The 27,488-nt window shown below is 40.8% G+C and overlaps 1 protein-coding gene across 7 annotated transcripts in view; it reads left to right on the top strand.

Moving 5' to 3' along the window:
- The first annotated feature begins 251 nt into the window (after positions 1-251).
- kcnj6 (potassium inwardly rectifying channel subfamily J member 6) overlaps positions 252-27,488 on the top strand; it is a 72,420-nt gene continuing 45,183 nt past the window's right edge. For 3 of the 7 annotated variants that reach the window (XM_064351233.1, XM_064351235.1, XM_064351231.1), the window contains exon 1: positions 14,268-14,515. Coding sequence is in view for 1 of the 7 variants with exons in the window: in XM_064351229.1 (XP_064207299.1) it covers positions 289-315; positions 3,086-3,214 (156 nt within the window). In the remaining 6 variants the exon portion in view is untranslated. Of the gene's footprint in view, positions 316-3,085; positions 3,215-14,267; positions 14,516-14,559; positions 15,552-27,488 lie in introns of those variants that run through there. The other 4 variants (XM_064351234.1, XM_064351232.1, XM_064351229.1 and 1 more) reach the window with 3 other exon arrangements.

Genomic DNA, 27,488 nt, shown 5'->3' with positions numbered 1-27,488 from the left:
TGACCTGCTTCTATACCATACACTCATCCAGACTATACCATTTGCATACAATATTCAGTTATCTCACAGAAGAAATGACAGTACGTTTTTACACATATAAATCATTATATTATATTATCAGTTGGTACTCTATATCTAATAAGCACCCATCTAATTACCGGAAAATATTATGGAATACACATTACGGTCTCCCCCTGTCTAAAATAGCTAAATGTTCTTGTCCACGGCGTCCAGTAAAATTACACAGAATCGTGACATTCGGTTTACGTCATTCCAGTTTGAACATGGATGGAACAAACAAACGAACAATTAACGGTTAGTAGCAGTTCCTATAATTAAGTTGAGCGAACACGGGATACTAAAATAAATAAATGTAATGTTTGAAACCAGATATGTGTATGTTTAAGTTGCTAGCAGTATATTATGGTGATGAACAGTTGTACAGTAGCGAATGTGTTTTAATTGACAAACCGGCAAGCATACATAAATGGTGCGCACTTCATTTATAAAAGCGGCCTACTCGCGCCAAACAACCGCTACCAAGAGCAGGAGCTAATAACCCATTCGTTTAAAAAATAGTAGGAACGGAAGGTTCGCTCCGTTACAGTCTGCATGAGGATTTAGTTCTAAGCCAATGCTGAAAACACTTAATAAGTCCTCTAAATCAGCATCATAAATCTGGGGTGTTTTTTTTTTTTAGCCTTTTTGTTCTCAACGCCTTTGTCTATACCTCTATTAAACGCCTTTCAGCTGGCAGGATGCCACCTCCCTCTTGTTTTTTTTCAATTACCAGTGAACTAAATATCTATCTCGTAGCCTCTCTGTATTTACGTCGAGGGGAGAGGATAGGAGAAGTTGGCAGGATATGTGGTGAAAACTTCTACAACCCCTTATTCATCACTGCCCCAAACCTGAGGATGCTGCTCTGACTACAAGCAACCTATCGCAGGGACACCCAGGGACTGTTTTAGCTGTGAACACAGCTTGACTACCATAGATCTACCGTTATAATCATCCTGTTCTCCCAGCATGAGTAATGCATGATTGATGGTCTCCTCCTTCGCAATTATACACTATCTCTGCCGGATGATCCCCCAAATTATTGCTGTCTTGTAACTGGCAGCTCCCACAAAGGTTGAGCATGCCTGCGATTTAGCCTTTCATGACGTCAAAGTTTGTGTGGAACTACTTTTAGGATACTTTTAACAGTACAGTATAAATTCCTGGTTGCACAATTGTCTAGTCTTGAATTCAATGTAGATACAATATGCAGGCAAATTTAGTACAAATATGTTCAGCATCAACATATTAGACAACTCAAAGCAAGGGTTGAACCTGATGTCACAATGCCAGTATCCTCTTTGTTTGCGATGTAGGCAAAATTGCTTGAGGGCATCGTGTGTAATTTCATTAACTTTGCATCCCATACAATACAGCAGTATCAATGTAGGGCTGAACACAGAATTTTTAAAAACTTATTGTGAGATTTCTGTGAGAGCAGGACAAAAAAATGAGGTCTAACTGACATTATCGGTTTAAAGCAACACCACAGCTTGGTAGTAACCACTGGTTTACTATCATATATCATAGCCTTTTGTTTATTTGTGAATATAAAATGTTTTAAGATGAACCATCGTGTGGCTTAAAATTTCATTACAGTAAGAAGGCTTGAGGCAATCATGGGAACAGCACATTCTTCCTTAGAGATGACACTTAAGATTAGTTATTTGTTTTAACATGTCTGTGCTATTAAAACCACATATTTGACAGTGAACAAAATCAAACCGTGTTTGTTATGGATTCTGCACAAATCCCTTAAATGGAAAGTGCAAATGAAATCTCTCTCATAGACTGGTAGTGCTTCCCTTGGTTCACAGTGCAAGCTGTCCAGCTAAATTTTACCCTGTCTTCTGGGAGGGACATGGAAGTTGTATCCAGTAGCAAGAAGTTCCTCAACAAATCAACTTGCTTACTGGTGTACTGGCACCAGACAGTGTGAGATATACTCAAGGCCTATCATCTTCACATAAAAAATAATTTAGAATAATTTAATGATTTTGTTTTCATAAAACTTTTCATGCACCCTTGTGCACTCCGGGTAACATTCTATTCTTAGTGTCTTTCTGTTGTGTACAATATGTGTTTATTACTTTGAATTGTTTATTTCAATGTCATAAAATTCAAAATATCCACAAAAATGTTCAATCTAAAACAATAATCTACATATCTTAGCATGTTTGCGTCATTGCTTCGCTATCAAGTTCTCTCTTGGTCCTACTCACAACTGAGCAAAGTCTGTCTTTTTGTGGCATTCTGTTGCTCACACTGAGTGCACAAACACATAAAGGTACAAGCAGCGGCAGCTGCCAAACAGTGATCTCCTGCCTCCCCCTCTCTTGGCTTTTGCTAAATTCAGTTTGACGGTATTTATGTAACACCATTGTCAGTGAGGGTGTGTACTCTTGTACTCTGTGTGCTTTCATCTTTCATTGGTATGAAGTAGATAATTAGAAATGGCAAAGTTTAACAAACACCAAGTTTTGCCTTGAGTATCTTTATTTCTACAGTAAGCCTATTATCTCTCAGTAACTGGGCAAGTGAAGAAAAGTTTTTGCCAATATATAAAACAAAAACTTTCTGATTGTATGCAATATTCAGGCAATGCTATGGCTGTTGTGTGAATACTATCTTTTCTTTCGGATAAATGAAATTTGCAATGGGCCAGATCATCTGACAATCCATCAAGTGTGAGGGAGCGTGGAAGATTACAGTTGATCCAGAAGTAATGCCCTCTGAACAGATTGATGCTTACCAGTCAAACAGAAAATCTGTTCAGCAACACTATCACTATGCCATTGCCAAAGCTGGGTGCTATCTCATTCCGTGGCCCTGAATTCATTTTAGCAGAAGCAAACAAAAAAAGCATTCTTACCGGCTGACAGTATGAACATAGTCTCATGAAAGAGACCACAAGATATGAAAGTGGGAGGTGGGGTTTGGTGTTCCTTAGATGTGAGCATGGTGTTCTGTGTCCAAGGGTTTGGCCATGGCCTGCTGATTGACCTCCTTGTTATTTCTTCTAAAGCTACTATCCTCACATCAGTCCTGGCACGGTGCCATCAAAACGGGCCCTCTGGTTTGGCCTGCTCTCCCTGGTGCCCCACAGTCTGGCCACGCCTTTGAGGATGAGGGTGTGAAGGGCAGATGCTGCAAGGTGAGGAGGCGGCAGAGAGTTGCGTTTGGGTCGCAAGGAAAAGGGGGGGGATTCCATTTCTGAAGCACTGAGATTGCTGAAAACCACCATGAATGTGTTGAGTCAGGGAGCCTGTTGCAGGAGGCAAAGAATACAGGCCCCAATCCCTCAAGCTTCATTTCGAGAAATGTGGCTACTAGCCGTTGGCCTTACAGGGGTGCAGAAGAGCAGGTTGGCCATTTCCAGGCTGTTACACCAACACAGGTCATCGCTGGAAAGGATGGAATGTGTAGCACTTATGTTATCAGGCTATGAAAGGAGCATATTTTTTGGGCTGGCTATCCCCTTTGGAAGTGACCCAGGGCGTCCTCTCTTGAAATTTCTGTTCCTGCTGTTTCTTGTTCGGTTTTGGAAATTGACTTTGTAATAGATCTCTATTGCATTTTAACTGAAAGCAATTTTCTTTTTAAGACCCCAACTTGAGCGCTTGCTCTCCGTGGTAAGTGCAATTCATCTTTAACACCTTTCCGGCTGTGGGTGTCCTGCTATTCCTGCAGCCTTCTTCCCAGAACAAAACTTCCATCACTCAACCATAGATACATTTTTAAATTCACATCCACACCTGTTCTCTCTGTCAGCTCTAAAGTAAATAACATCTGGGTAGCCTTAGAAAAGACTGACACCCTGATAAACAGGCCATTACGGTCCTTTGACTTTGGAGAATTATTTTCGGCAGTCAGTCGCTGCTGAGCCTTGGCATTTGGGGATTAATGCTCTCGTCAGTGCAGACTGAAGCATTTGATTTGCTGCAAGACAGGGGAAGTACATTGGTGAAAGATAACGGTTGCTTGTGCCTGCATGCATGCATGTTTATTCACATCCATGTATATGGAGATGCATGTGTACTTGCGTGCGTGCATGTCCGTGCATGTGCGTGTGAGCATGTGCATGCATGCAAACGGCAGTGTTTAAAGGCTGGATGTTCCCAAATAATAGCACACGTTAAGGTTTGTGATTTAGCACCCTGCCTGATGTGATGTATGGGGATCAGAGCAGTGGAGTCTGTTCTTCCCAGGTGATGGATGCGGGAAGGGCGAGAAACAGCACCTCCAGCCCCTTATCCTGGAATGTGAGAAGAGTGGGAATTGATTTTAGCCCGTCTTTTAGCTCACCTGTCTCATTGGTCAATAAAGGGGGCGGGGGGGTGAAGCAGGCTCACAGATCGCGATTCGAGATCTGCCCTGTGTCAGAATCCCTTTTCGGACTGTTAACAGGCCAAATAAGAGCACGTTGACATGTGCTGACATTATAGAGCCCTGGCGGGTTGTCTGGGCCATCATGGTATTCTCTGCTAGCCCAACCAAAATTGAAGAAATTTAATTTTTATGATGAAATCTGATTGTGTTTATTAATAAAATAACTATTTACTAAATTTAATAAATTAATAATTAGCCAATTGTATATGAAAATTCAAATGGGTTCCTTTTCATGTTAGCAGGTCATTGTGAGTTTTTTTTAATCAAAACACAAGAGAATTAGTGTAAATGCTCATTTTGAAATGTCCTGTGTTCCAAAGATGCAGCATTACATGGGGTAGCGCAGCCACTATAATACTTTGGTGTGCCATAAGAATAAGCTTTGTTGTATTGACATCTATTCTGCTTACTCTGTGTACAATGTGTGTGTGTGTGTGTTTATGCTGTAACGGTTGAGCTCATTTTTGTGTACATGCATAGGTGGGTGGGGGTTGTTAATTGCATTGTTAAAGGCCCCACGGTCTGCGACAGGTGTAGGCCATTCATGAGCCTTTTTTATCCATAGCTGCCCATAAGGTGGAACAGTCAGTTATATGGTCCAGTTATTTGTATTAACCCAATAACGGTGCTCAAAAAGGCAAATATTCTGTTGGCCCTGAAAAACTGAAATATTCATAAACATGATGTTACCCACGCGCGCATGGAACAGCATCGCCAGGGCGTGTGCTCTGTGCTGCGAAATGAACCCGATCCTTGTTCTTCATGTTCATCGTCACCGTCCCGCTGTTCTGATTTCCCCAGCCGCCCCAGGGTGTCGCCGAGCGGATAGGGTCGCCGTCGTGCGTCACAAAGCAGCCTGTCTGCAGCTCCGCCAACGTGCCAGAACATGAGCTCATTTTGGAGGGGCACACTGGGGACAGCAGGGAAAGGGGCACCGCCACAGCTCTCAGCGAAGCACACTGCTTCGCTCGCAAAACCTTGGTCATGTTAACAGTGAAGGCAGGAGAATCACGGTGTGAGTGTGAGTGTGATGGTTAGATTATGTTTCACCTCTCTCACCAAGTTCTTCAACAGTCCACACTGAAGTCCAGTTCCAATTCACAAGGGTTTAATGATAAGCATTATAATTAGTACACTACACTACACTACACTAATAATGGTATAATTTATTAGCCCTTTCATGTCACAGTACAGCTCAGCAGGGGGAAGAGGTGAATAGTTCAGGGTCATCATTAAGGAAGACCCCTGGTCCTGCTGATTTTTTGCAGTACCAAAACAAAAGAAAACCCTAAAATGAAAGTGAAACATTCCCTAAAAACCTATACCTATACCCATGAGATAGCAGTCCTTAATGTAAAGCTTATAAACTCCCTTATAAATATACTAAATTGTTTGGACTTTATTTAGCATGTTAACTAGAAATAACTAGAAAGCTACATATATAGCTGCTTGCTCATTGGCTAGCAGGCAATCAAACATCAGCTGAGCTAATATAGATTTTTAGTTTTCAAATTCATTTTTTCATCGCGCTGGTTGCAGTTCAACTTGGGGCATCTGTGTGGTGAGTAAGATACATTTGTTTTTTCTTTTGAGTTGAAAAAGTATTTTTTTGTTTTTTAATTAAATATTTAATATTTAATATTTAATTTAATTTAAAAAAATTATATAATAATAAATATAATATTATTATTATTATTATTATTATTATTATTGTTACTATTATTTAACTTCTCATATTCAAGAATGAGTCACCCATAAGTTAAATCTGGGGGTTATACTTTATGTGTATGTATAGAATACTATTAATCGACTCCATTATCCAATAAATGAAAGCAATGATATCTGCTACAATGATATTTAATAAACACATAAATGTATCCGCTGCACATGATGGCAAATACAATAATGAGGTAAGTTAATTTTCAGCAATACATTAACCTCATTCAGACCTTGTTACTGATCATTTGCTGTAAAATAATGCTGAATATTTCTTTTCCCCCTAAATTATAAATAAAATATAAATCGTCCATACAATATGTGACTACAGGGTTCAAAATTAATTATTCATGTCATTGCTGCCTACAACATTTATTCTGAATTATATATATATATACACACACACACACACCATGTTTTGTTCTGTTCTGTACTCATTCCTAGAGAATGGTTTTTGTTCACAATGCAGTTTTGCAGCCCTCATATACAGCATTTGACAAAGGGCTTTGTAGACACTTGCAACAGCCTCAGCTGCATCTGGTAATAGAGGAAATTAATGTGTGAGTTGGCACTGAAAGAGCACAAGTGCATCATGGGGGTTGCTGAGTGCAGGAGATGAACCTTTTTAAGGTTGACTTGCTGCCATTTCGGCTCAGAGCTCCTTGCTTTTTGGCTCAGCCAACAGAGGTCACTCTGTGTGAGTCTGTCAGCCTGTGGTGTGTGCACTCCATAGAGCACGCACTTTGACACCATCCTCCTTAATCACCACTTCCTGTTCATTCCCCTCCTCCTGCTGAGCTGCACGTAGGTCTCACTCTTTTTTTCTGCTTCTGATTTTGAGTGCCTCACCATATTTATCAGCACTCATTGCTGCAGTATCAGCTATCAGCTCAGGAAAGTGCCAAAAAGCATGAGCTCACCTCCAAAACATGTGATGTCAGCCACCTGTTCTTGTCACACCAGAGTTCTCCAGTGGGGCTCGCACAGGTGCGAATTGGGGGGGAGACATTTCATGTGCAGCTTAACAAGTGGACTTGCATGTGCCTGATCAACCAGCAGGGGTCGCTGGTGCACGATGAGACATTGTCATCCTGGCCAAGTGAAATCCTTGGGCAGTGCTCGAGTGTAAGGAATACTTCATACTCTTTGTTAAATGAAAGCATAGGCATTCATTGAACCTTCTTCATTACTTGACCTAGTGACTTCAGATCCCAGTCATCACATGCACTCTTTTCCTTGTTCCAAGCAGGGGCAATATTACAGGGGTTCATGAGTAGATACCGATATCAAGTTGGGGAGGGGGGGCTGGGAGAGAACTGTCGAATGACAGGCAGGGGTGGGCAGCGAAGACATTTTTGCCAATTTGCACTGTTAGCCTGTACTAAGCTCACCATTTAACAGGCTGCCAAGCCAGCATTATTCCACTCAATCAATCTGTTGTCAGGGGAGGAGGGTGGGGTATTCCACAGGAGTCCCCAAGAGGTTCACATGAATGCTGTGAACCCCGTCTGGATCCCCCAGTGGGATGAAATCACCATGATTTCACCTTTTTCGTCGCAGAGCTCATCTTTCTGGTGCGGCTTCTGGGACCACTCTGGGCATTACTATATCGCCAGAAGTTACTGTAATAGTATCTGCCAATCACTGCCAGCCTTGTTCTATCGGTTGTCACTGATGCACTCTGTGATTGGTGGACTCTCCTCTGTTTTGTGAAAAGTGCTGTAATGCCACAGATTCCCATAATGTTTGAGACATATTAGTGTTATGTAAATGAAAGTACGTCATGTTACGTAGTTTGTTACTTATTCTTTGTATGCAATGACTGCTTGAAGTCTGTGACCCATAGATATCACCAGGTGCTGAGTATCTTCTCTGTGATGCTCTGCCAGGCCTGCACTGCAGCCATGTTCAGCTCCTGCTTGCTTCAGTTACCTGAAGTTTTATTTTCAGAATAATTTGGATTTAGATGGGTTGCATGACTTGGCCAGTCAATATTTTTTCTAGTTTTTGAACTCCTTTGTTCCTTTAACAGTATGTTTGAGATCCTTGTCTTGCTGTAGGATGGAAATGCCATCCAATGAGTTTGGATGCATTTGCTTGAACTTGAGCAGATAAGATGCATCTGTACACTTCATAATTCTGCTGTTGCTATCAGCAGTTGCATTATCAATTTATGACAGCCATACATGCCCAAATCATAACACCCCCACCACCATGTTTCACAGATGAGGAGGTGTGCTTGGGATCTTGGATAGTTCCTTTTGGCCTCCACACTTTTCTCTTGCCCACACAAGACCTTCCAAAACTCACCAGGCCCTTTTAGGTACTTCTTAGCAAACTGTAACATGTAGCTATCCTGTTTTTTGTGGCTAACCAGTGGTTTGCATCTTTCAGTATAGCCTCTGTAGTTCTATACGTGAAGTCTTCTGTGGACAGTAATCACTGACACATCTGCATCTGCCTCCTAAAGAGTGTTTCTGACCTTTCGAACGGGTGTTTGGGGGTTTTTCTGCATTATGGTGACAATATTTTTGTCATCAATTATAGAGGACTTTCTTGGCCTATTGGGCCCTTAGGGATTATTGAGCTCGCCGGTCTTCTCTTTTTTAATAATGTTACAAACTGGTCCTCATCTTGACAAACACCAATAACAGATTCCAAAGGTAATCAAAAGCCTAGAAACAAGACTAGAAAGCTGAAAGCTCTCTTACGCCTGACTAATCTGAAACACATTGTGAAGCCTTTTGTCCCAAACATGTTGCCCTGAAATGGGGGGACTATGTATAAAAAGTGCTGGTGAAACCAAATACATGGTGAAACCAAACTGTATTCAAATACCCTGTAATAAAAGCTGAGGATCTGCACTGCAAAATTCTTTGATTACAAATCTAAAATTGTGAAGAGCCAATCAAGAAAAAAGTGTCTGTCCCAAACATTATGGAGCTCGTTGTATATCTTATTCCTCAAAGACAGATTTCATTGGTTGAGGTCTGCATGTGGGAAAATTCACTCATTTGAATGGAATACAAACATCATTCGCATCATGATGCAGTTGCTAAATATGCTTATATTATATTGATTTTTTAAACCTGAGATTTTGTGTTTCATATGTTTTTAAGTAATTATAACAGTGATTTTTTTACTGAAAAGATCAACTGATAAATATTAATAATGCTGCATGATTTAATGTCTGTGAGGATACAATATTACCAGACAAATACACATTCCATCTCCAACAGTAGCAAAAAGTGTACCATAAAAAAGACTTCCCCAGTGTGTGTACCATTTGATATAGATTAAAACTTGTTTAAGATGAACTGAGAAGCTCCAACAGAAAGAAAATCAATGTATTCCCCCCATTTCTATAAAAATCTGCAGGTTTTTTTGTGTAATTTCATACTGTACTGTAACACTGCAATGTCTGGAATTTTTGTTTCTTCATTTTAAATTAACAAAAGAAATGGCTGCCAACCAGACAGGATTTTCTGAGGTTGCTCCAGAAGATCCTGTCTGTCACTGTCTTTGTTTACTGCCATCCAGGAGGGAGGTTTATGTTCACATAAGCAGCTATAACAGTGCAAATCATTTCAGCAGAAAGAATTGTTTCCTGTGAGGACTCAATCGATGGTTTGCCTTCGCTATAATCAATTTCCATAATAGTGCCGTACAGGCCCTCAAAATGGACTTCTAATTGAAAGCAACAGGCCCCAGACAGGATCTGCTGTGATTTCATGAAGAGCAATTTAACAGCATTCTTTGGGTGGGAGGGGGGGGGGGTAGCTGGCTTTCATATGTTTACCATTTCCATTGATAGCTACAAGGAGAATGAATCAGATAAGTAATACAAAATCAAGTGATATGATTTGTGACTTGCATCACATTTGTAATTCATCTCCAACTCAGAATACCATCGCAAGAACTATAATATTAGCATACTGAATTCAAATGGACTTCAAAATGAACATGACAAGAAAATCAACAGAAGCTTTAGTATAATCTTCCTTAGCAGTGTCCAGGCATGGGTGCTCTCGGGTCATAGCTTATTAGTGACTCCAGTGGTCTGCCTTAACTAGCTGCATGTGAAGCATCCTCAGGTCCTCAGATGCACCGCTCAGCTGGTGCTGACTGCAGAGAGAAAAGAAGCAGTGGCTGCAGAAATGATTTTTAAAATGCATAGAATTTTATATTGCAATGTAAGAACGTGGCAACTATTTGTATATTTGTTCATACATCGTGACGTGATGTAATACCTTTTGCAATCTCTGTAATATATTTTGTTTCAACATATTGCGCTGTATTTTGTTTGCTTAAGGGATGAAAGGGACGTGCTCTCCTGTATTGATGGTGGACATTGTGCAGATGAGACCAGCCTACAAATTGGTATACCAAGGGTAAAATCAGAGAAAGAAACTGGTTAAAACATGTGTGACAGAGCAGATGGAGAATTGCAGCTGAGTGCTCATATTTCAAGTGTGGCAGCTTTAAGATTTTTCTGTCACGCTGATTACCCTGGCCCTTGTTCTTCAATGGCAGATGCTGGACATTTTCGACTGAAAGCCTCTCGATCCCTTAGGTGCGCCTATTGGCTACACTTCTGTTTGAGCCTGTCAAACAGGGGCACAGAATACCCCCCACCCCCCGCCCCGCCACTGCCATCCCTTCCCAGGGCAGAAAAAAAACTAAGAATAGACCACAGCAGAGACTGGCGAGGCAGATGGAAGCATGCACGAGCATATTTGAAATTCAAGATGGTATCTCCTCGGGACAAAACACTCCTGTTTTCACCCATAAGGAATGTCTGTGGAGACTGGGTATTATCTAAGTGGGACATTTGGCAGGCTTTGCGTTGTGGCAGGTGGGATCTGTTGAGCATTAATACCTGACAGTTCGGGCGTATCAGAAAAACAGGTATTAACAGAATTATACTCTGGGTTCACTCTGCAAAACTGTGCTGAGGCTCTGCCCCCCCCTTCTCCACCTCGGATCTGATGGTAGAGCTATGCTATAACCCTCTACATCAACCTAAGACCTAACCCAGGGGGGAGTGGGGAAAGGGTTTTGGGGTTGTATGATGGCTTTCTAAAATTCAAGTTTAAAAATGATGCAATTTCCTTGAGTAATGTTACCATGACAACAACTCTGAAAATAAACCACAAAATAATCAATACGTGGTGGTGGGTATCGCACTGGGCTGGTATTGGATTTTGATTTGTAGGTTAGATGACAAATAATATTAAATATACATGGTATAAAATGTATCTTGGAGCAATGTTTTTATTCCTAAAAATGTTTGAATGTGATCAGATGTACAGTAATGCAAAAATGTTATTTCTCATAAACATATATGTAGGTAATGGCAATTCAAGAAACACAAGTGTTGTTGGGATCAATGTATTGTAAAATTCAACATAATTAAATGTTTCATGCTTATCTTAGATTTCTTTCTATATTTTAATATTTTGCCAATGCTTTTGCTGAACCACTCAAGGTGATTTGATGAATATGTAGCTCAGAGTAAAATAAATAAATTATATGCTAATTTTAGTTTACAGCTTTAGATTTATTTGAATTACAATGAAAACTGCATAGTGTATTTTAAGGTTTTAAAGTTGTAATAGTCCCTGCACAATATGCCAGCAGTGTCTTCAAACAGATACTGCTGGCATATTGTTGCCAAAATTAATTGGGGGAGAAAATGTTTTGTTTTTTTTTCTCTACTGAAAGCTACTAATTAGTTTTTGCATCGGTTAACACCCCTGAGCAGTTTTTCTCGCCAAATAAAAAGAGTAGATATTGAGATGCGCATGGTCTTTCTGAGAAGAGTATAGTTAAAAAAAAAAAAAAGATTTATTACAGAATTGTTAGTCTTGACAGACAGAGCAGTGTAATTCTCTTCCCAATTCAGTTCATACAGTAATCTTTAGTCTGAATCTGCTCTGAGCCTCCTCTCACAGTCTGGACTCTTTTCAGCCAGTGAGTTAGAGTTCAAGTTCACCCTGGGAACCAAGTGGCCAAGCTATCTTTGCCTTGTAATAAGATGGCACATGATTCATTTGGTTGATTGATTCGGTTGATTGCTTAATTTAATAACAATTTCCCCTACGGGCTGGCTTTATGGGTATGATTGAATCCAGTTAATTTTGACTTGTGTAGCCTTTGGTAAAGATTAATCACAGAAAGGACTGTATTCTTCCATTATACCAGCGTTATCTTTCAGGCAGGTCTATGAGTTTTCCATTTCTGGCGTTGCAGCATAGGCATTGTTTGCCAAAAAACGCCTTGTTGCCTCATTTAGACACAAAAAACAGTAATTCACAGACAGCTGCTGCTTATCCACACGTGACTAATGTCAAACTCAGTTCTGCTCTGACACAGTGTACTGTAGCAATTTGTTCCAAGATCTAGGACAGACATGCTTAAAATATGTCATTTCTGCACAGACACAGTAAACTGTGGACAAAGGTACACAAAAGACACAATGAAACATCCTCCCATCCCTCTTTCTTACTGATGCCCAGAAATGCACACACAAGCCACCCTTATAGCACAGAATCAGATATGAACTGGAACAGGTATTCTGATTTGTGAGATGGGAGCAGCTGTTCCTGTTGTACTAGTTCTGTGGTTAGAGGCTTTAAACCTGAGGTTTAAATTCCTGCCTGGCTGGCAATAAGAGAGTTTGAAATGTTTTCCATTAATTAGATTTCTTAGAAATGATGATTTGTTAAATTTGTGTTAATCATTGTAAAATTAACCTTCATCGATTCTTCTTTCAAATGTAGTTTAGTGGAGCCTAACAAATCACGATTGTCACATAAAAATGTCTGTAGCATTCTTACTGTATCATGTAGCCCTTAAAATATTGTTCGGTAATGTAAAATGCAGAATCGAACCGTTTACATATGTTCACAAAATAAGCACTGCACGTTTTAAGGCATGATATTGTTTTACAAAGAAATATTTCATCAAAAAAATAAAAATAATAATTCTACTGAGAAGGAAGCATGCCACTGGTTTTGCTCTAGAAGACTAGTTTTGATGTACACCAGGATGCGGTAAAAATCTGAATATAAATTCGGTATAAATTTTATATATATATATATATATATATATAGCCTATTTGTTCTTTTGGACATTTCAGCTATTCTGCAAAACGATAAATGGTTGTAAGTTCTATTTCTCGTCCTACTGTAAATCCTGTGCCCATGTCGATAAACACGTTTTTAATTCACACGCGAAACGGTATCTATAAACACTCCGTGAGTTCGGGACATATACAGTTAGCAATACAGGACGAATGGCTTACTGAACTGAGACTTCCTTATCTGCGATGAGTTGCGTTGATTTTCTCGAAGTTAATATAAATTTGTAAAACTGAATGTAAAGAACAACCGGGAATAACCGCCCTGCCTAAAATAAGGCGAACAGGAAATTAGGAGGACAATTAAGAAGGGAGAAAGATTCCATTAACCTGCCTTTGGATGATTGAATAGATGTCAGTTTACAACGAATGAGTAAATGTTTGCGCTGAGTCATACCTTTACCAGAATGTTTTGTGGTCCATATTACAGAACAACAGGCTGAGCACTGTTGCTGGAAGGTACATACTTTTATCGGGTATATTATTAGTTATGCAATGTTTGAGGCAATGGTAATGCTACCTATGTATTGCACAATGCATGATGTTACAAAACAAGACAAAGGAGATAAAACAACTAGATTTCTTTCACGTGCGTGCGCATCTGTTTCACGCTTCCCCAAACCCACCCAGACACGCACAAAACAAATCTTGACTAAATGCAGTATCTACAAACTAAGAATCGGTCTCACTCCCAGCATGAGGCACTGTTTCAGAGACATCGGTCAGTCTAGCGTCGTCAAGCACACAACTGCTGCTTATAGCAGTGGAAAATATCAATATGTTAAGAATTATTAATTGAACTGATGCTTCCTTGCGTGATTCCTGGTTTGCGATGAGTCTCCTCGGACAGTACTTTATTTTTTCTGCATTAACCTCAGTGCCATTGTGATCCAGAAGCGTCTCTCTCTCTCTCTCTCTCTCTCTCTCTCTCTCTCTCTCACACACACACACACACCGCGCGCGCGCGCGCACACATAGACACATACACACGCTGTCTCCGTCTCTCTCCCACACTCTTCTCTGGTCGAGCTCAACACAAGGGGACATGACAGAATGACAGGAGATGGATTTTTCCGCGTGATGTGGGGGGAAATGGTGATGCTAACAACTATTATACGTCCCTCAACGTGAATCACCAACCTTCGTGAACCCTGGCGTAATTGTAAAACGGTGGATCATGAATGAATGAAAGCAGAGTCTATCAATTAGGTATGTAATACTGTACATCTTGCTCTTCTTTACTGCACAGTTTTACCAATTCTGTTGATTTTGTCTGAAGAATATAAAGAATGCACATCAGTGTACTAAGCGTGAAGGTGTCAGTTATGTAACGACGTTATGTAGTTTTATTAGCGATCTTGAATTGTGCGATTACGCGAGGGTAATCTAGGGAAATCCAACCATCATCACAATTGTAATGACGGTGTTAAAGCAACGACTGAAAACAGTATTTGAGGGAAATAAGACGCCAAATGGGTGTGATTTTAAAAATCATAAATGAAGACATATGGACTACACTGCAGATGTATTTGCAATAGCTGTGCTTGTAGTGTATATTTGATGTGCCGATGTAGAATAGGGAACACAACTACTTTAGCTACAGTGGAGATACATATTGAGAATTTTAAGACCCTCTGGTCTCCTTGTTCCATTGTTTCGGTATCGGAAAGCCTGTTAGAGTACCTGTCTTGTGTGAAAAAAAATAAAAAAGAAGAAGAAAAGTTGACCATCACAAGGCCACAGTAATGTCATACTTATTTCCTGTATGAAACCATGTTCCATTGGTTTGGCTAACTAGGCCAAAATGAGTTAGCTTATTAAACTGTACATTTTATAAAAATCCGTTGCTGAACGCAGTATTTTAAGGCTATTTGACACATAAGCGGGCTATCTGGTGTACGTGGACATTTATGCGATATTGTTCCATAGTCATTATTACGGTCATTCAAATATGCAAATTTACAAATAAACTGATGTGGGTTTCGGTTGGCGAGGTATTTGCAAATGAAGTGATACCTATTCTAGTCTGGATAAGAGCTCCCTCCATCTCCATGGCGACCTGGAAATCTCTCATTCAAAACCATGGAGAGTGCGCGCAGCTCACTCGGAGGGAGTCGGTCCGGTGTCAGTACAAAGCGAAAGATAGAGTGACGTGCACAGTGAAGCTTGAAAACTGCTGTCTGCTCTTGAGCCGAAGAGTGGCAAGGTCTAAAACATAGTCTTCTCTTCAGAGAACCAAAGCGGGGTGAGTGAACCACAGGCGGCAACGCGGAGCATAGCCTGTTGCTTGCCGAATCCCAGGCTGAAAGTAGACATTTGGAGACAGATTAAGCTGGCGCAGGTGTTGTCAAACAATACAGCCGCGGTACTCGAACTCCGGTGGAAAACTACAGACAGATTAAACAAATAAATCTCAACTTGTATATATCATTTGGTTATACATTTTTCACAGTTACATTTGCGCATTTGTTCTCGTTGCAACTTCACAACGAAGAACACCTTACTAGTCGCAATACTGACCGCACACCGCGAAGTTGAACTCATATTGTTAATGATTCTTACTGAAAACCTTTAAATGTGAGAAAATATTTCCCTGCTCCCCGCGGTTTCATAGATTTTTTGTTTTTTCGGTTCTCCTGAATTATAAGGCCAGTCGGGAAAATGGTGAATGAGAGCTTGGAAACAACAGCATTTTTATTTGCATAAAGACATGGCCTCGCTCTGGCTCAAAATGCAACGTGGCTGAGCGATACTCTCAGAAAAGAAAAGTGGGCGTGCAAGCAAGATAAAAGCAATTTAAATCTGAACTAACAATCATTGTTATCATTTGTAAATAAGAACTACAGTGTAATGCATACAAAATACTACTACAGGTATTCTGGGTTTTAAAGTCGATGGTACAAGTTTATGAGTTTAAATTATACGCTATACTTGTACTTCCAATTGGAGATAGACTTTATTTGGATGTCACGTGTTTTCAAACTGACCAGAGGAGCACCAGCAAAAGCAGGGATTCCAACGTGCACATAAAGGCCCATACTTGGTTGTGTGGGGAGAAATTAAAATTCATGGTTTGATTAGGATAAACCACGACAGTGTGTATTTATAATCCAATTTGGATTGCAGGCCTGGGTGTTAGCTACCACAGTAAAGCTTTGCCTAGACAAGAAACATATTCTGAATTGAACTCGCTATAATCTCATACGCTTCGCTGTTTACATACGCAAAATCAAATAATATAGTATAGAATAGACAATGAATCAGCTAATAACCTGCTAACATGGTTTTGGTTCTCAGAAAATTCCTGTAATGTTGTAAAGGGTAAATATGAATATTTGTTCAGTTTCCTGGGTGTCCCCTGGGACGTGATCACAAGGAACTTTTGAAAAACAGCATCAGTAGGTTAAGTGTACCCGTTAAATATATATATATATATATATATATATATATATATATATGGATGGTCATTCATGTTCATTTCGATCAGGAATGTTTGCAACGTTAAACAAACCTATCAATTTTGTACTCTTATTCGGAACATTCTTCAAATGCATTTGACGCGGATACTCTTTACTGTAAATTATAACCATAAGGGGGTGTGGCCAGACATTGTGTGCAGTATGTTGTAGCCTATGCCTGGGAGGTCAGTCAGTGACTTTGACCGAAATTAGTTGGAACCTTAAAATTTCCTTTGGATGTTTAGGGAATGCTCTCATCATGAAGTAATTTCAACCAAATTGGAATAGGCTATTGGGTAACTGGAATAGCCTATGTCTCAAAGTTCTGGGAATGTTTTTTTTTTGTTGTTGTTGTTTTTTTTTTGTCTCACTGCTTACCACTCATTTTAATAACGTTTGCATTTACGTATATATTATACTTAGCTTTCGAATTTGTTGTGTGCACGTCAGGCTGCGGCTTTAAATGATTAAACAGGACTGGTCAGCTTGTGAAAAAGCGGAAAGGAAAGCAACCGCCTTAGGAGTATCTTGTTCCTCTGCATCATATGCCACGAGTTATCGTCTTTCTAATGTATATTTTACTTCATGATAAATGTGCAACGTCACGTAGCCCCTGTAACTATCCTCATGTTGCCTATCTTTCCTTCTGCATTTGTTGTTTTCTATCAGTTTCTCCCGTCCGTCGTTCCGCCATGACAGGCATTCGCTTCCTAGTTCCCAGGGTTATTCTGGTTGATTTATGACAAGCTTTATATACGAAAAAAGTAGCCAGGGAGAATAGATGCTCCTCAACTTAAATTTTCATTGTAGCAGAATACTAGTGTGCATTGGATTTTCAGTACCTTGGAGAGCGAACAGCGCACTTCGTGAGTTTTAGCGATCTCTTGATCTCGGAAACGACCTAAAACGGGGGCATCCTGTTTGTTTTACATGTTCAGTATAAGTATATTTTTTGGATTAGTATCTATTTCATTCTTAAACGTCCAATTTTAGTTTAGTGGCAGTGTCCAGGTGAGCTGGATTTCACGAGTTCGTGGCTCTGTCACTTTCTGTTGTATTGATGGTCTTAAGACAATGTTCTCAAGACAAATGATATATAATTCGACACTTGCTGTCTAAAACGAAAAATGTGCAAACGAACGCATACAATATTGGAAACTTTTTATTTAGTCGTGCATAACTGGTAACCGCAAAAAATAAGCCTTGGTAAGAGTTGAACCTAAAGTTTCTTGTTTTAACATATATAATACGACTTGTTTTGAGAAATATTAGCGCGAGTTCACAGAATAGAATGTTGAATGTGCGTGAGAGTGTTTACAGCTATAAATAACCTGTAACTGTATAATTAAAGTGTTTAATTGCAGTTCTCCCCGTCATTCATACTGTATCTCGCTCACACGTACAAATTAGACATTAGATAGTATACCACAGTGCAGTGTTATTGCAGGCTCTCAAGGTTCCCTGAAGATGAGCAGTGTTTCATGTGGTCATACTACAGGTCATGCAAGGCCTTACAATGCATTAATTCAGTTTGTGTGTGTGTGTAGTCACAGTTTCCTGTGGATTTTTAATGATGCGCGGATGGCTCTTTGGCGTTAATCATATCCATGTGCTGCAGTGGTCAGCGGGGGATGTGAAGCAAAGACATAAAAATAAATCAATCGATGTGTCTGAGACCCCGGCAGAATGCTACCAGGTCACACTGCATATTGTGAATCTGCCATTGTGAGGGCTTGATGGATCGAGCTGCACGTTACCATGGAGATCATCACTGCTGAGCTCATATTCCCCGGTGAAACCAAGGAATTTTTTCCCCCTCAGACAAGCCGCCTTAATGCAGCAGGGGATGTTCCAGTATTAAACCTCTCGGAGTCACAAAAGGTGATTTATGATGTCTGTGGGGTGTGTCACGGCCATTTGGGTCCTGCTTCAGAGAGAAAGAAGCTGAAGCCTAATCACTGTAGTCACGTGGGTCCAGACGGCCGTTTGTAAGCACGCATTGATTTTCTTTAAGAGCGTGCCTTTTCTCTCTTTGATAATATGCGTTACTGTTGCGTGACGTTCGCATGGCAGTGTGCTGAATTTGCATGACAGCGAGCACAGCGAGCCAGTGAGAAAGCTGTGAAAAAATGGACTCTCCTAATCACATGTGGCTTGTAGACACTGTCACTGTAGAAACATCCAAGAAGATAATGTTGTGACATGCAGTAGCAACAGGAGTTAATGGATCCTTGTGAGATTGTGATTGTTCAATATTGTACCACCTCTATGACTGTAAACACAGGCTAACTTTCACCTTCATCTTCAGCTTCGAAGCACAGAGCCTTTGAGCTTCTTGTGTTTAAGGCCAAATTTGGCCAAATTCTTATGTGGGGCTGTGGTTGGTTCCCAAAGTCACGACAAACAGCACTGCTCATTATGCCATGGAAGCTCCTCAGTGCATCTGAACTGGGGAAAATACACCAAGACAACGTATTTCCCTCCATGTTGTCAAGAAAATGTGTAAGAGGATCTGCCATATAAGTAAAGAGGGTGAGTGTTGGGTGGCTGTACATGTGTGTTGGGGTGGGGGGGGGTGGGGGAGAGGGAGCTTGTCACTCTGCAACATATTTGGATTCTCTCTAGCTGATCTGTGGCGATGTGTTGAGTTGTGTGGTAATAGTGAGGCCTCAGCCGTGGTCACGCACCCTCCTCACGCCAGTTTCCAGGCATGTTGGCGCTCACTGAGATTGTATTTAATTACTGGTCTCCAGCAGGCACTCACAGAAAGCGCGCGTTAATATTTTATGCTTTTGCATGCTGTCTGTGTGACCCATTGAGAGGAGCAAGGGGAGAAAAAGAGGAAAGTCATGGTGAACAGTCATCTGCATTATAAGAACCCTGTATATTCAAGTAAGAAGAAGGGAAAAAAACTCACAACTGCCGGTGCCCAGTTTCATTTAAAATTTATATTGGTAATATGATGGTAAATTGATGTAAATTTCTGTCTTTCAGTCACAATGGGAAATACTAGGCTGGATGCTTGTGAGATACTTCCCCTCCAGTACTAAAGTTGGAAATGTCCTTGTAATCACAGAGGAAAATATAACACTGAAAATGCAGTCAAATTAAAAATATGTAGCTTTTGCAATGGAGATATGTATTGATTTTCTCCAAACAGAAAGCTAGAGGTAATATGTGAAAGGGAATTTTGGGAGAACACACAGACAAGCATTTGTTAACTACATGTGAAGACTGACTGGCTTTCTGCTCTCTACTTTTTATATTTCTTTCTGCTTAGTCAAGCAGCTTGTATGCAGACATGCATCTCTGATCTCCATTTGACATTTTTAAATGTTTAACTTGAATAACTAATACCCGTACTCTGTAGTGTTTGGGTACCGGTCACTGAGGGCGTTGCTACACTGGACTCTTGTTATTAAATGCATTCTGAACTGAGGGCTACAAAGGGGAATCATAATGTGGGAGTCTTTCATACCACTGGGCCCCTGGCAGGGTGACAGGGTGGACCAGACTCTATTTACAGTCACCTAAGGAGCGAACATGAGCAATCACAATTCAGTTTGCAACCCCCTTCTCCTCTTTTCTGAGAAAAGGGGCATCTCGCATTCCTCCAGCGGAGGTTTCTGAATTGTCTATTCTCCTGCTATATTTCATTATTTTGCCTTTCAGTCACCTCACTTCCTGCATGCACTTTAACCTAGAGAGCAAGTTTAGTCAATGTAGTTAGAACTATAACTCAAAATTGGAATATATATCTGAAGTCCAAAGCACAACACAGTTTTTATTAGAAGGACCTGCCCTCATATTATTTTTTTTAATATCTTCTTTGATATGATTTTATCTCATTGCATTATGAACTCTAGATCAAAGAAACATTGCTTCCACAGAAGTCTAATGGACTGCCTTTTGTGTCAGGAGAGGTAGGAATAATTCAGTTCCACTTTGTATAGTCTGTGAATCAAGCAATATTCAGCATTGAGGTCAGTAAATGCGAACTTCAGGTAGTGATGGTGGTCAGTGTTTACCCGGTTCTGAATTCCATACCCAAAATTTTTCTTTGGCCATATATCTTCATTCCATCATTTCCTCAAAATGATGATGGTATCAGTTTCTACCTAATAAACAAGTGACAGCTGGAGCTGTGGCAATTGGCTCCAAATCGATTTTTGTCAACGCCCGCCTTTGGAAACAGAAATTGATTTGTATACAGAACGATGCTTACAGATGAGTTCTCCAGCTTTGTCAGGCGTTTAAGTGCTTTTAGCGACTGATTGATGTTTTTCAGGTAATCGGCTACTGGTAATCTGTAATCTGTGTGAGCATTCTGAGTGCGGACGAGCAGTGTCTTGCCTAAAGGAACATTATACCCCATTTCCTCTGTAAAGCTGGAGCCAGGCTGGTGTGAGCTGCTGCCAAAGCCAGCTAACCTGGCACGGCATGATTGTTTTTCCATTACATTACGAGAAACCAGAGCTGTCGTGCCAAATGCCACCGTCAGCCCAGATCTGAGAAGACTGTCTGGACTTAATCCGCTGTCGAAAGCCAGAGTTTCCCCAGAAAAATAAACTCTGCATTACTTCCGTCTACCTCTGTTTACTATGATCAGCTCTGGCGGCTCCTTTGTCTCTTCAAAGTGTATGTGCTCTGGCTATGCAGCTGACGCTAGTGCCGAAGAGCCCGTCTCAGCTTGCATAGACTCCTCCCAGAGCACTGCTGCGTGTAGCGCAGGACCAATGAAGTTTGCACGCTGATTCAGACTGGTCTGTGGGGCAAAAGTACTGCGGAAAAACAGCTGGGGCCACAAGCTAAGGGAACCAGCGTGGTTCCATCCGGTGCTGTGGGGAAGATGATTAAGGGACACGTGGCTGTCTGACGACACGTAATGAGGTAATTTCTCATTAGTCTCATTGTCACAATGCAGAGAAGTGGAGCTATATCAGTGTGACTAAAACAGGATGCAGAAACACATTGCCAGTGATCATCTCCCACCGTCCTTCCTACAGCAGGCGTCTCTGTTTTTTAGTGGTTAGTATATTGGTTACATATGTATGTATATATGTACATGTATTTTTGTAAATATGCCTCAGAGAACTGTATTTGTTCTCATATTTCCAAAAAAGGCTTGCATATTTGCAATGTATGTATGGCAGTATATTGCTTTTCTTATTGCTTTTCTGTTAAAGGTATGCTGTGTTTCTACTGTGATGACACACATTTTTATATCAGTGGGGGTCATCAGGGCCCAGATTTACGAGGCAGAGCCGGTCCAGTGGGCCCAGATGATTGGCCCTGAGGTCCCGGGGATGGCGGGGAACTTGTCCAATTGATCCCTGTTCTGACAAATTATTGATTAAGCGTGAGGCCGCTGCAGAAATTCAATGCATGCGAATAAGAGAGAGAGGGGAGGAAGAGAGGTCAGGTCAGAGATGAAGCCTCTTAACTGGACAGACGTAACCACTTTAAAGGAGTAATTACCGCTGGATTTTTCATCCCTCAGTTAATATATGGGCAGCAGCTTTTGTGCACTACTCAGCCTGCTGCGGCCTTCCTGAAAGCAGCATCCAGCTCTCTATGTCTGCTGCTTCAGAAGCTGAAGAAAGAGATGCATGAGATAGAACACAAAGAGAGCAGCCCTGGCGTGTACAGTTACTTGGTTCAGTGGCAGACAGGACACCTGGGTGGCGATGAGGTGGAAAATATTCACTGTTAAGCAGACAGTTTCTTATATTTCTTCGCTGTGAAGACTGTCACCCTTTAAGCAGCATCTGACACATCATGGCAGGTGGCATGCTTTATCTTCCCCATGTTATTAGTTATTGAACTCGCTCTATTTTTAAAAAGCCTGACCTCTGCAGTCTCATAACAAGGAAGCGGCACGGTGGTCTGGGTTTTAGTATTTTTAAAAAAGAAGAGAAAAAAAAGAGTTAATTTCTTTTCTTTTTTACATTTATCTCTGGTTTCCCACAATAGCAGATTGTAATGTGCTCTCTCCCCCATCTCCCCAATAATCCTTCTGAAAGAGTCTCTTCCCCTCCATTCTCTCTACTGACATAATGATGTAGGGTTAAAGAGATCGTATCCATATTTAGATGTAATGAACCAAAACTTGAACCAAAGCACAGTATTTCTTCCTAGTGTTCTCTCTTGGTCTCTCTCCAGTAAAGGAAAACCATATAATGTGTGAGCACTTTCATGCACAGGAAGGTGTATGTGTGTGTGTTTGTGTTGATTTATATGTATATGTATATATATATATATAAGTGCAAATTCTCCGTTTTTATTTGAGGGTGTTTTTTATTCATATAGTACAGCGCTTGTTTTATAAATAGTCCCACCATTTCAGGGCATGATAATGTTTGGGACAAATGGTTCACAGGTGTTTCTGAGTAGTCAGGTGTGTTCAATTCCTTCGTTAGTGCAGTATAGTTTTGATTCTTTGGAGAGCCTGGTAAGCCAAGGAAAACCTCTACTGTTTATGACCAAAGAATTCTCACCATAATAACGAAAAGCCCTCAAACAGCTGCCCAACAGATCAGAAACTCTTCTGGAGGAAGGTGTAGATCTGTCAGAGACAGAAGCTACACTACAAGTAAAACACTAGTTATCTGCAAAAATTGGACAGTTACTGTTTGCTAAGAAGCACCTAAAAGAGCCTGTAGAGTTACGGAAAAAGGTCTTGTGGATAAATGCGACCAAGATTCACTTGTATCAGCGTGATGGCAAGAGCAAAGTATGGAGGCTAATAGGAACTGCCCAAGATCCACCACCCTCATCTGGGAAACATGGTGGTTGGGGGCGTTATGGTTTGGGCATGTATGGCTGCCACAGACACTGGTTCACTTGTCTTCATTGATGATTTAACAGCTGTTAGCAGCAGCAGAATGAATTCTGATGTGTGCTGAAGCATCTTATCTGCTGAAGGTCAACAAAATGTATTCCCCACAGAGCTCGGCCATGGCTTACCAGACTCTTTGTGATTTCTGAGCTCACCAGGGCTGGCTTTCTTCTTAATGATGTTCCAAACAGTTTGTTTTGGTTAGCCTAAGGTTAGGCCTAGGTTTGGCGGCAACAGCAACAGACTCCAAATGCAATGCCACACCTAGAATCAACTATAGACCTTTTATTAGCGTTCTTGTGCATGAACAAATGACACGCAGCTGATCAAGAAACACCTGAGCTGCCAATTGGTCTATTGTGATTGTGATTGGTCTATGGTAATTATTTTTGATCCCCTAAAATGGGGGTTAAATGTCTTTTAAAAAAGACTGTAATTCCTACACTGATCACCCAATACGGATATAAATACCTTCAATTCAGATCTCCAATTTAACCTCATATTCATTGTTTTATTTCAAATCCAGTCTGCTGGAGTATATAGCCAAAACAATGAAAAATATGTCACTATATATATATATATATATATATATATATATATATATATATATATATATATATATATATATATATATATATATATAATGTATAAAGTGTCTGTATATGCATTTTATCCTATGCATACATACATTTTTGAACTGTATGACGAAACAACGGGGGGAAGCAAACTCAGCATTTACAGCTAGACCACTGGTGATATTTATGAGTAAACATTACAGTCATTCATCCATGACATCACCATCATTTGCATTTCTGTGTTTCTCTTTTCTGTGTTTCTAATGGTGACATTCATCTGATTCACTGTATGCGAATCCAGGATTTTTTTTTTTGTTTTGTTTTATTTTTTAAAAAATTTTAAATTCTGCCTATACTGCCGGTTTACATCAAGTCATTTGAAATTGCACTGAGCAGTCCCCATTCTATGGTTCACTGGCTTTTTTAAAGGCTGTTTGAATCTTGTGAAAGCAAATTAGCCTGCCTTTAAATATGCAGCGCTTGAAAGGTTGCACTTTTTCTGCATCTTGAGCAATGTGTTGGAGATGAACACGCTGTACTGCAGGCCTGGCTGGGGAGTGTACCATGGTCTAAACCAGTGCTTCCCGCTGAGAGAAAATGAAAAGAATGGGAAATAATAAAAGCAGAGACAATTTCATAAGGTGGGAGGCATGGTTATATCCTTATGACCATGTATTTGCAGAATAATTCCACAGCCTACAGAGAGATAAAAGAACGACATTAAAGACCAACATTTGTGTCTTTAGAGTCATATAGCAGCTTCATACGATGTTTAAGACATCTTCATAAGCACTGCACAAACATTCATACATATTTAATGTCAGTAAATGCAAATAGGCATAGAAGCTTGTCACGTCAAGTAACATTACCATGACATACAAAGTGACAGACAACATATGCCTTTTTGGGGCTATTGACATAAGCAATGATGAATGTCCATATAGCTCTTATGAAGGACTTATGTAGTGTTTATGAATGACTGTCCATACAAAGTATAACCACCCCCTTTATATAGAATGCAACTGAATTCTCCCTTCTTGTCTGTAGTCATAATACTATATACTATCCAGTAGTGTTTTTAGTCATGCATTCATTTCCTCCTACTGGACAGTAAAAGGTATGTTGCCTCACAGGAGCCTGTCTGGACCTGTGTATATTATTGGCTGAACACATTTTGCTGTCATGCACAGGGTGGGTGTTATGATAACATTACCGAGCCACATGTATTAAAGCGGGGGCCATGTACCCGTAAACACAGAGTGACTCTTTTCAAAAGGCAGGAAAGCTAAATAAACATTATTTTGCTGCGTTTGCCGGTGGCGATGCTTGATAAGTTGGGGAATGGCAAGGCGGGCGGAGCAATATCACAACATTTATTTCCGAGGTAAAGGTTTCGTAATCCTTTCGGTGGCGTTCTGTGTAATCACATACACAGCGAGAGAGTGCTAGCCTTGGAACGGGATGATTCACCAAAAGGAGCCCAAGGAAAGATTATTTGCAGTGATGCTGCACAACAGGGCTCCTGGTATTTATCTGTGTGTATTCCTGCTGCTGGTCTGAGGAGGCCGGCGGCCCGGCTTCAGGCCGCTTCCCGCTCATCCAGCCGGTCGCGGAGCCGCGGCCTAAGCGCAGCGCGCGGCCGCCGAGGACGCGGGGACGGCTCTTACCACTGCTCTTGCCTAATTATTTCCTTTGAAAGGGATTCTGTGTTTGCCATTATCAAACACAATTGCAGAGTCTCCAACCATGAGAATTACACGTCTTCCCTTTCATTACGGATAATTGCCGGGGGCGTTTTTGTTGTTTTTTGTTGTTTTTTTTTGGCTGTCGTGTTTCGGCAAGTGGTTTTGTCATTTCATCTCTATCGGGCAACGTTTTTGAGGGTATAGAGAGCCTGAATGGCAGCGCTCTAATGTCTACAAAATAAAGATCTACCCATCTCCAGCAGTAGGCCTATATACTGTAAGGGTTCTTTTTCACACATTCATCAGTGGCGGACATCTGTGCTGCTTGGATCCAAGAACAATAAAGTTGCTCCATCTGCACACAACAGCTATGGAAATGTGGTCATTTATATGTGGCAGAGCATCTGGTTGAACCATTTGAGAGGCTTCATGAATATTGGGATTTTTTTTCTTTTTCTAAATTGTTTTATGCAGTCCATTTTGAGACCCTAACAACATAATGCAGCCCTGCCAGCACAACAGTAGGTGTGCATTACATTCAAGGAGTGTGAATTTAAAACACCCATCACAGCCCTTGAAAGAATAGCTCTTGTTGTATTCAGATAGGAAACACATTTAGTGCCCAGCCGCTAATCAGGCTAATTGTCCAGCCAGCTGCAGAAATAGTGATGTTGTGTTCCTTCGGGATGTTGGTGTTGATGATTTGTGAGAGCGTCTCTAAAACTGCTCTCCTACCTGGATTTTCAGTGGAGTCAGTCACACCACACTACAATACACACGCTTCATATGGACACATTCGCTTTCTCACTCGCGCACACATGCACAGAAATTCAAGCACCCACACATGCATGTACACCCGCACGCTCTCTCTCTCTCACACACACACACACCAGCCTGCACAAACACACAAATGGACTCACACAGACACACGCACAAGGGCAGTCTCACAAATACACAATTCATACTGTTGCAGCTTCCATTTTTCCACGAAGATTAGATTTTTTTGGAAAAATCAATAACTGTTATATAGACCAATATGAACGCTCAGTCCCCACACAAAGGATCGCTCACAAACTCATTTAAGTGAGAATACAGGAAAACATTAAAAGGTACTGAAACTGCGATGGAGGTAAAGAAAGAGGAGAGAATTGTAGACTGTGCGCTGCATACCAGACTCTGCACTGAGTTTGTTGCATGGGCCATGTCACAGCTGGGCTCAGGTGAAGCCGCAATAAACAATGAGAGGAAACCAATTAATCAGAGCCACAAATGTTTGCACATCTGTCTGCATGATGCGATCATCGCGTTTTCCCTTTACGGTGGAAGATAAGCAGGCATGTCTAATTCCAGCGCTTTGCTTCCTCCTCGTTGGTACAAGCTGTCAGTGTCTTACTGAGTATGATGCAACTGTATTGCAGTACCTGGGACTCCTCCACTCGTTCAGCGTTAACTCAGCTGTATTGTGTGTTTGCATGAGTCTACAAGGAATAATAAATCTGCTCTATCAGAGTAAATTATACTCCACATTGATTTTTTTTTGTAGGGAGGACACACATAAAGACAAATATCACGGATAAATTGTACACTTTCCCATGCAAAACATGGGGAGAATCCAAATACTACACA

Source organism: Anguilla rostrata, chromosome 9, assembly GCF_018555375.3.
Source record: "Anguilla rostrata isolate EN2019 chromosome 9, ASM1855537v3, whole genome shotgun sequence".
Lineage (NCBI taxonomy): Eukaryota > Metazoa > Chordata > Actinopteri > Anguilliformes > Anguillidae > Anguilla > Anguilla rostrata.
The sequence above is the reverse complement of the archived record's forward strand: the minus strand, read 5'-3'. Positions and strand labels throughout refer to the sequence as shown.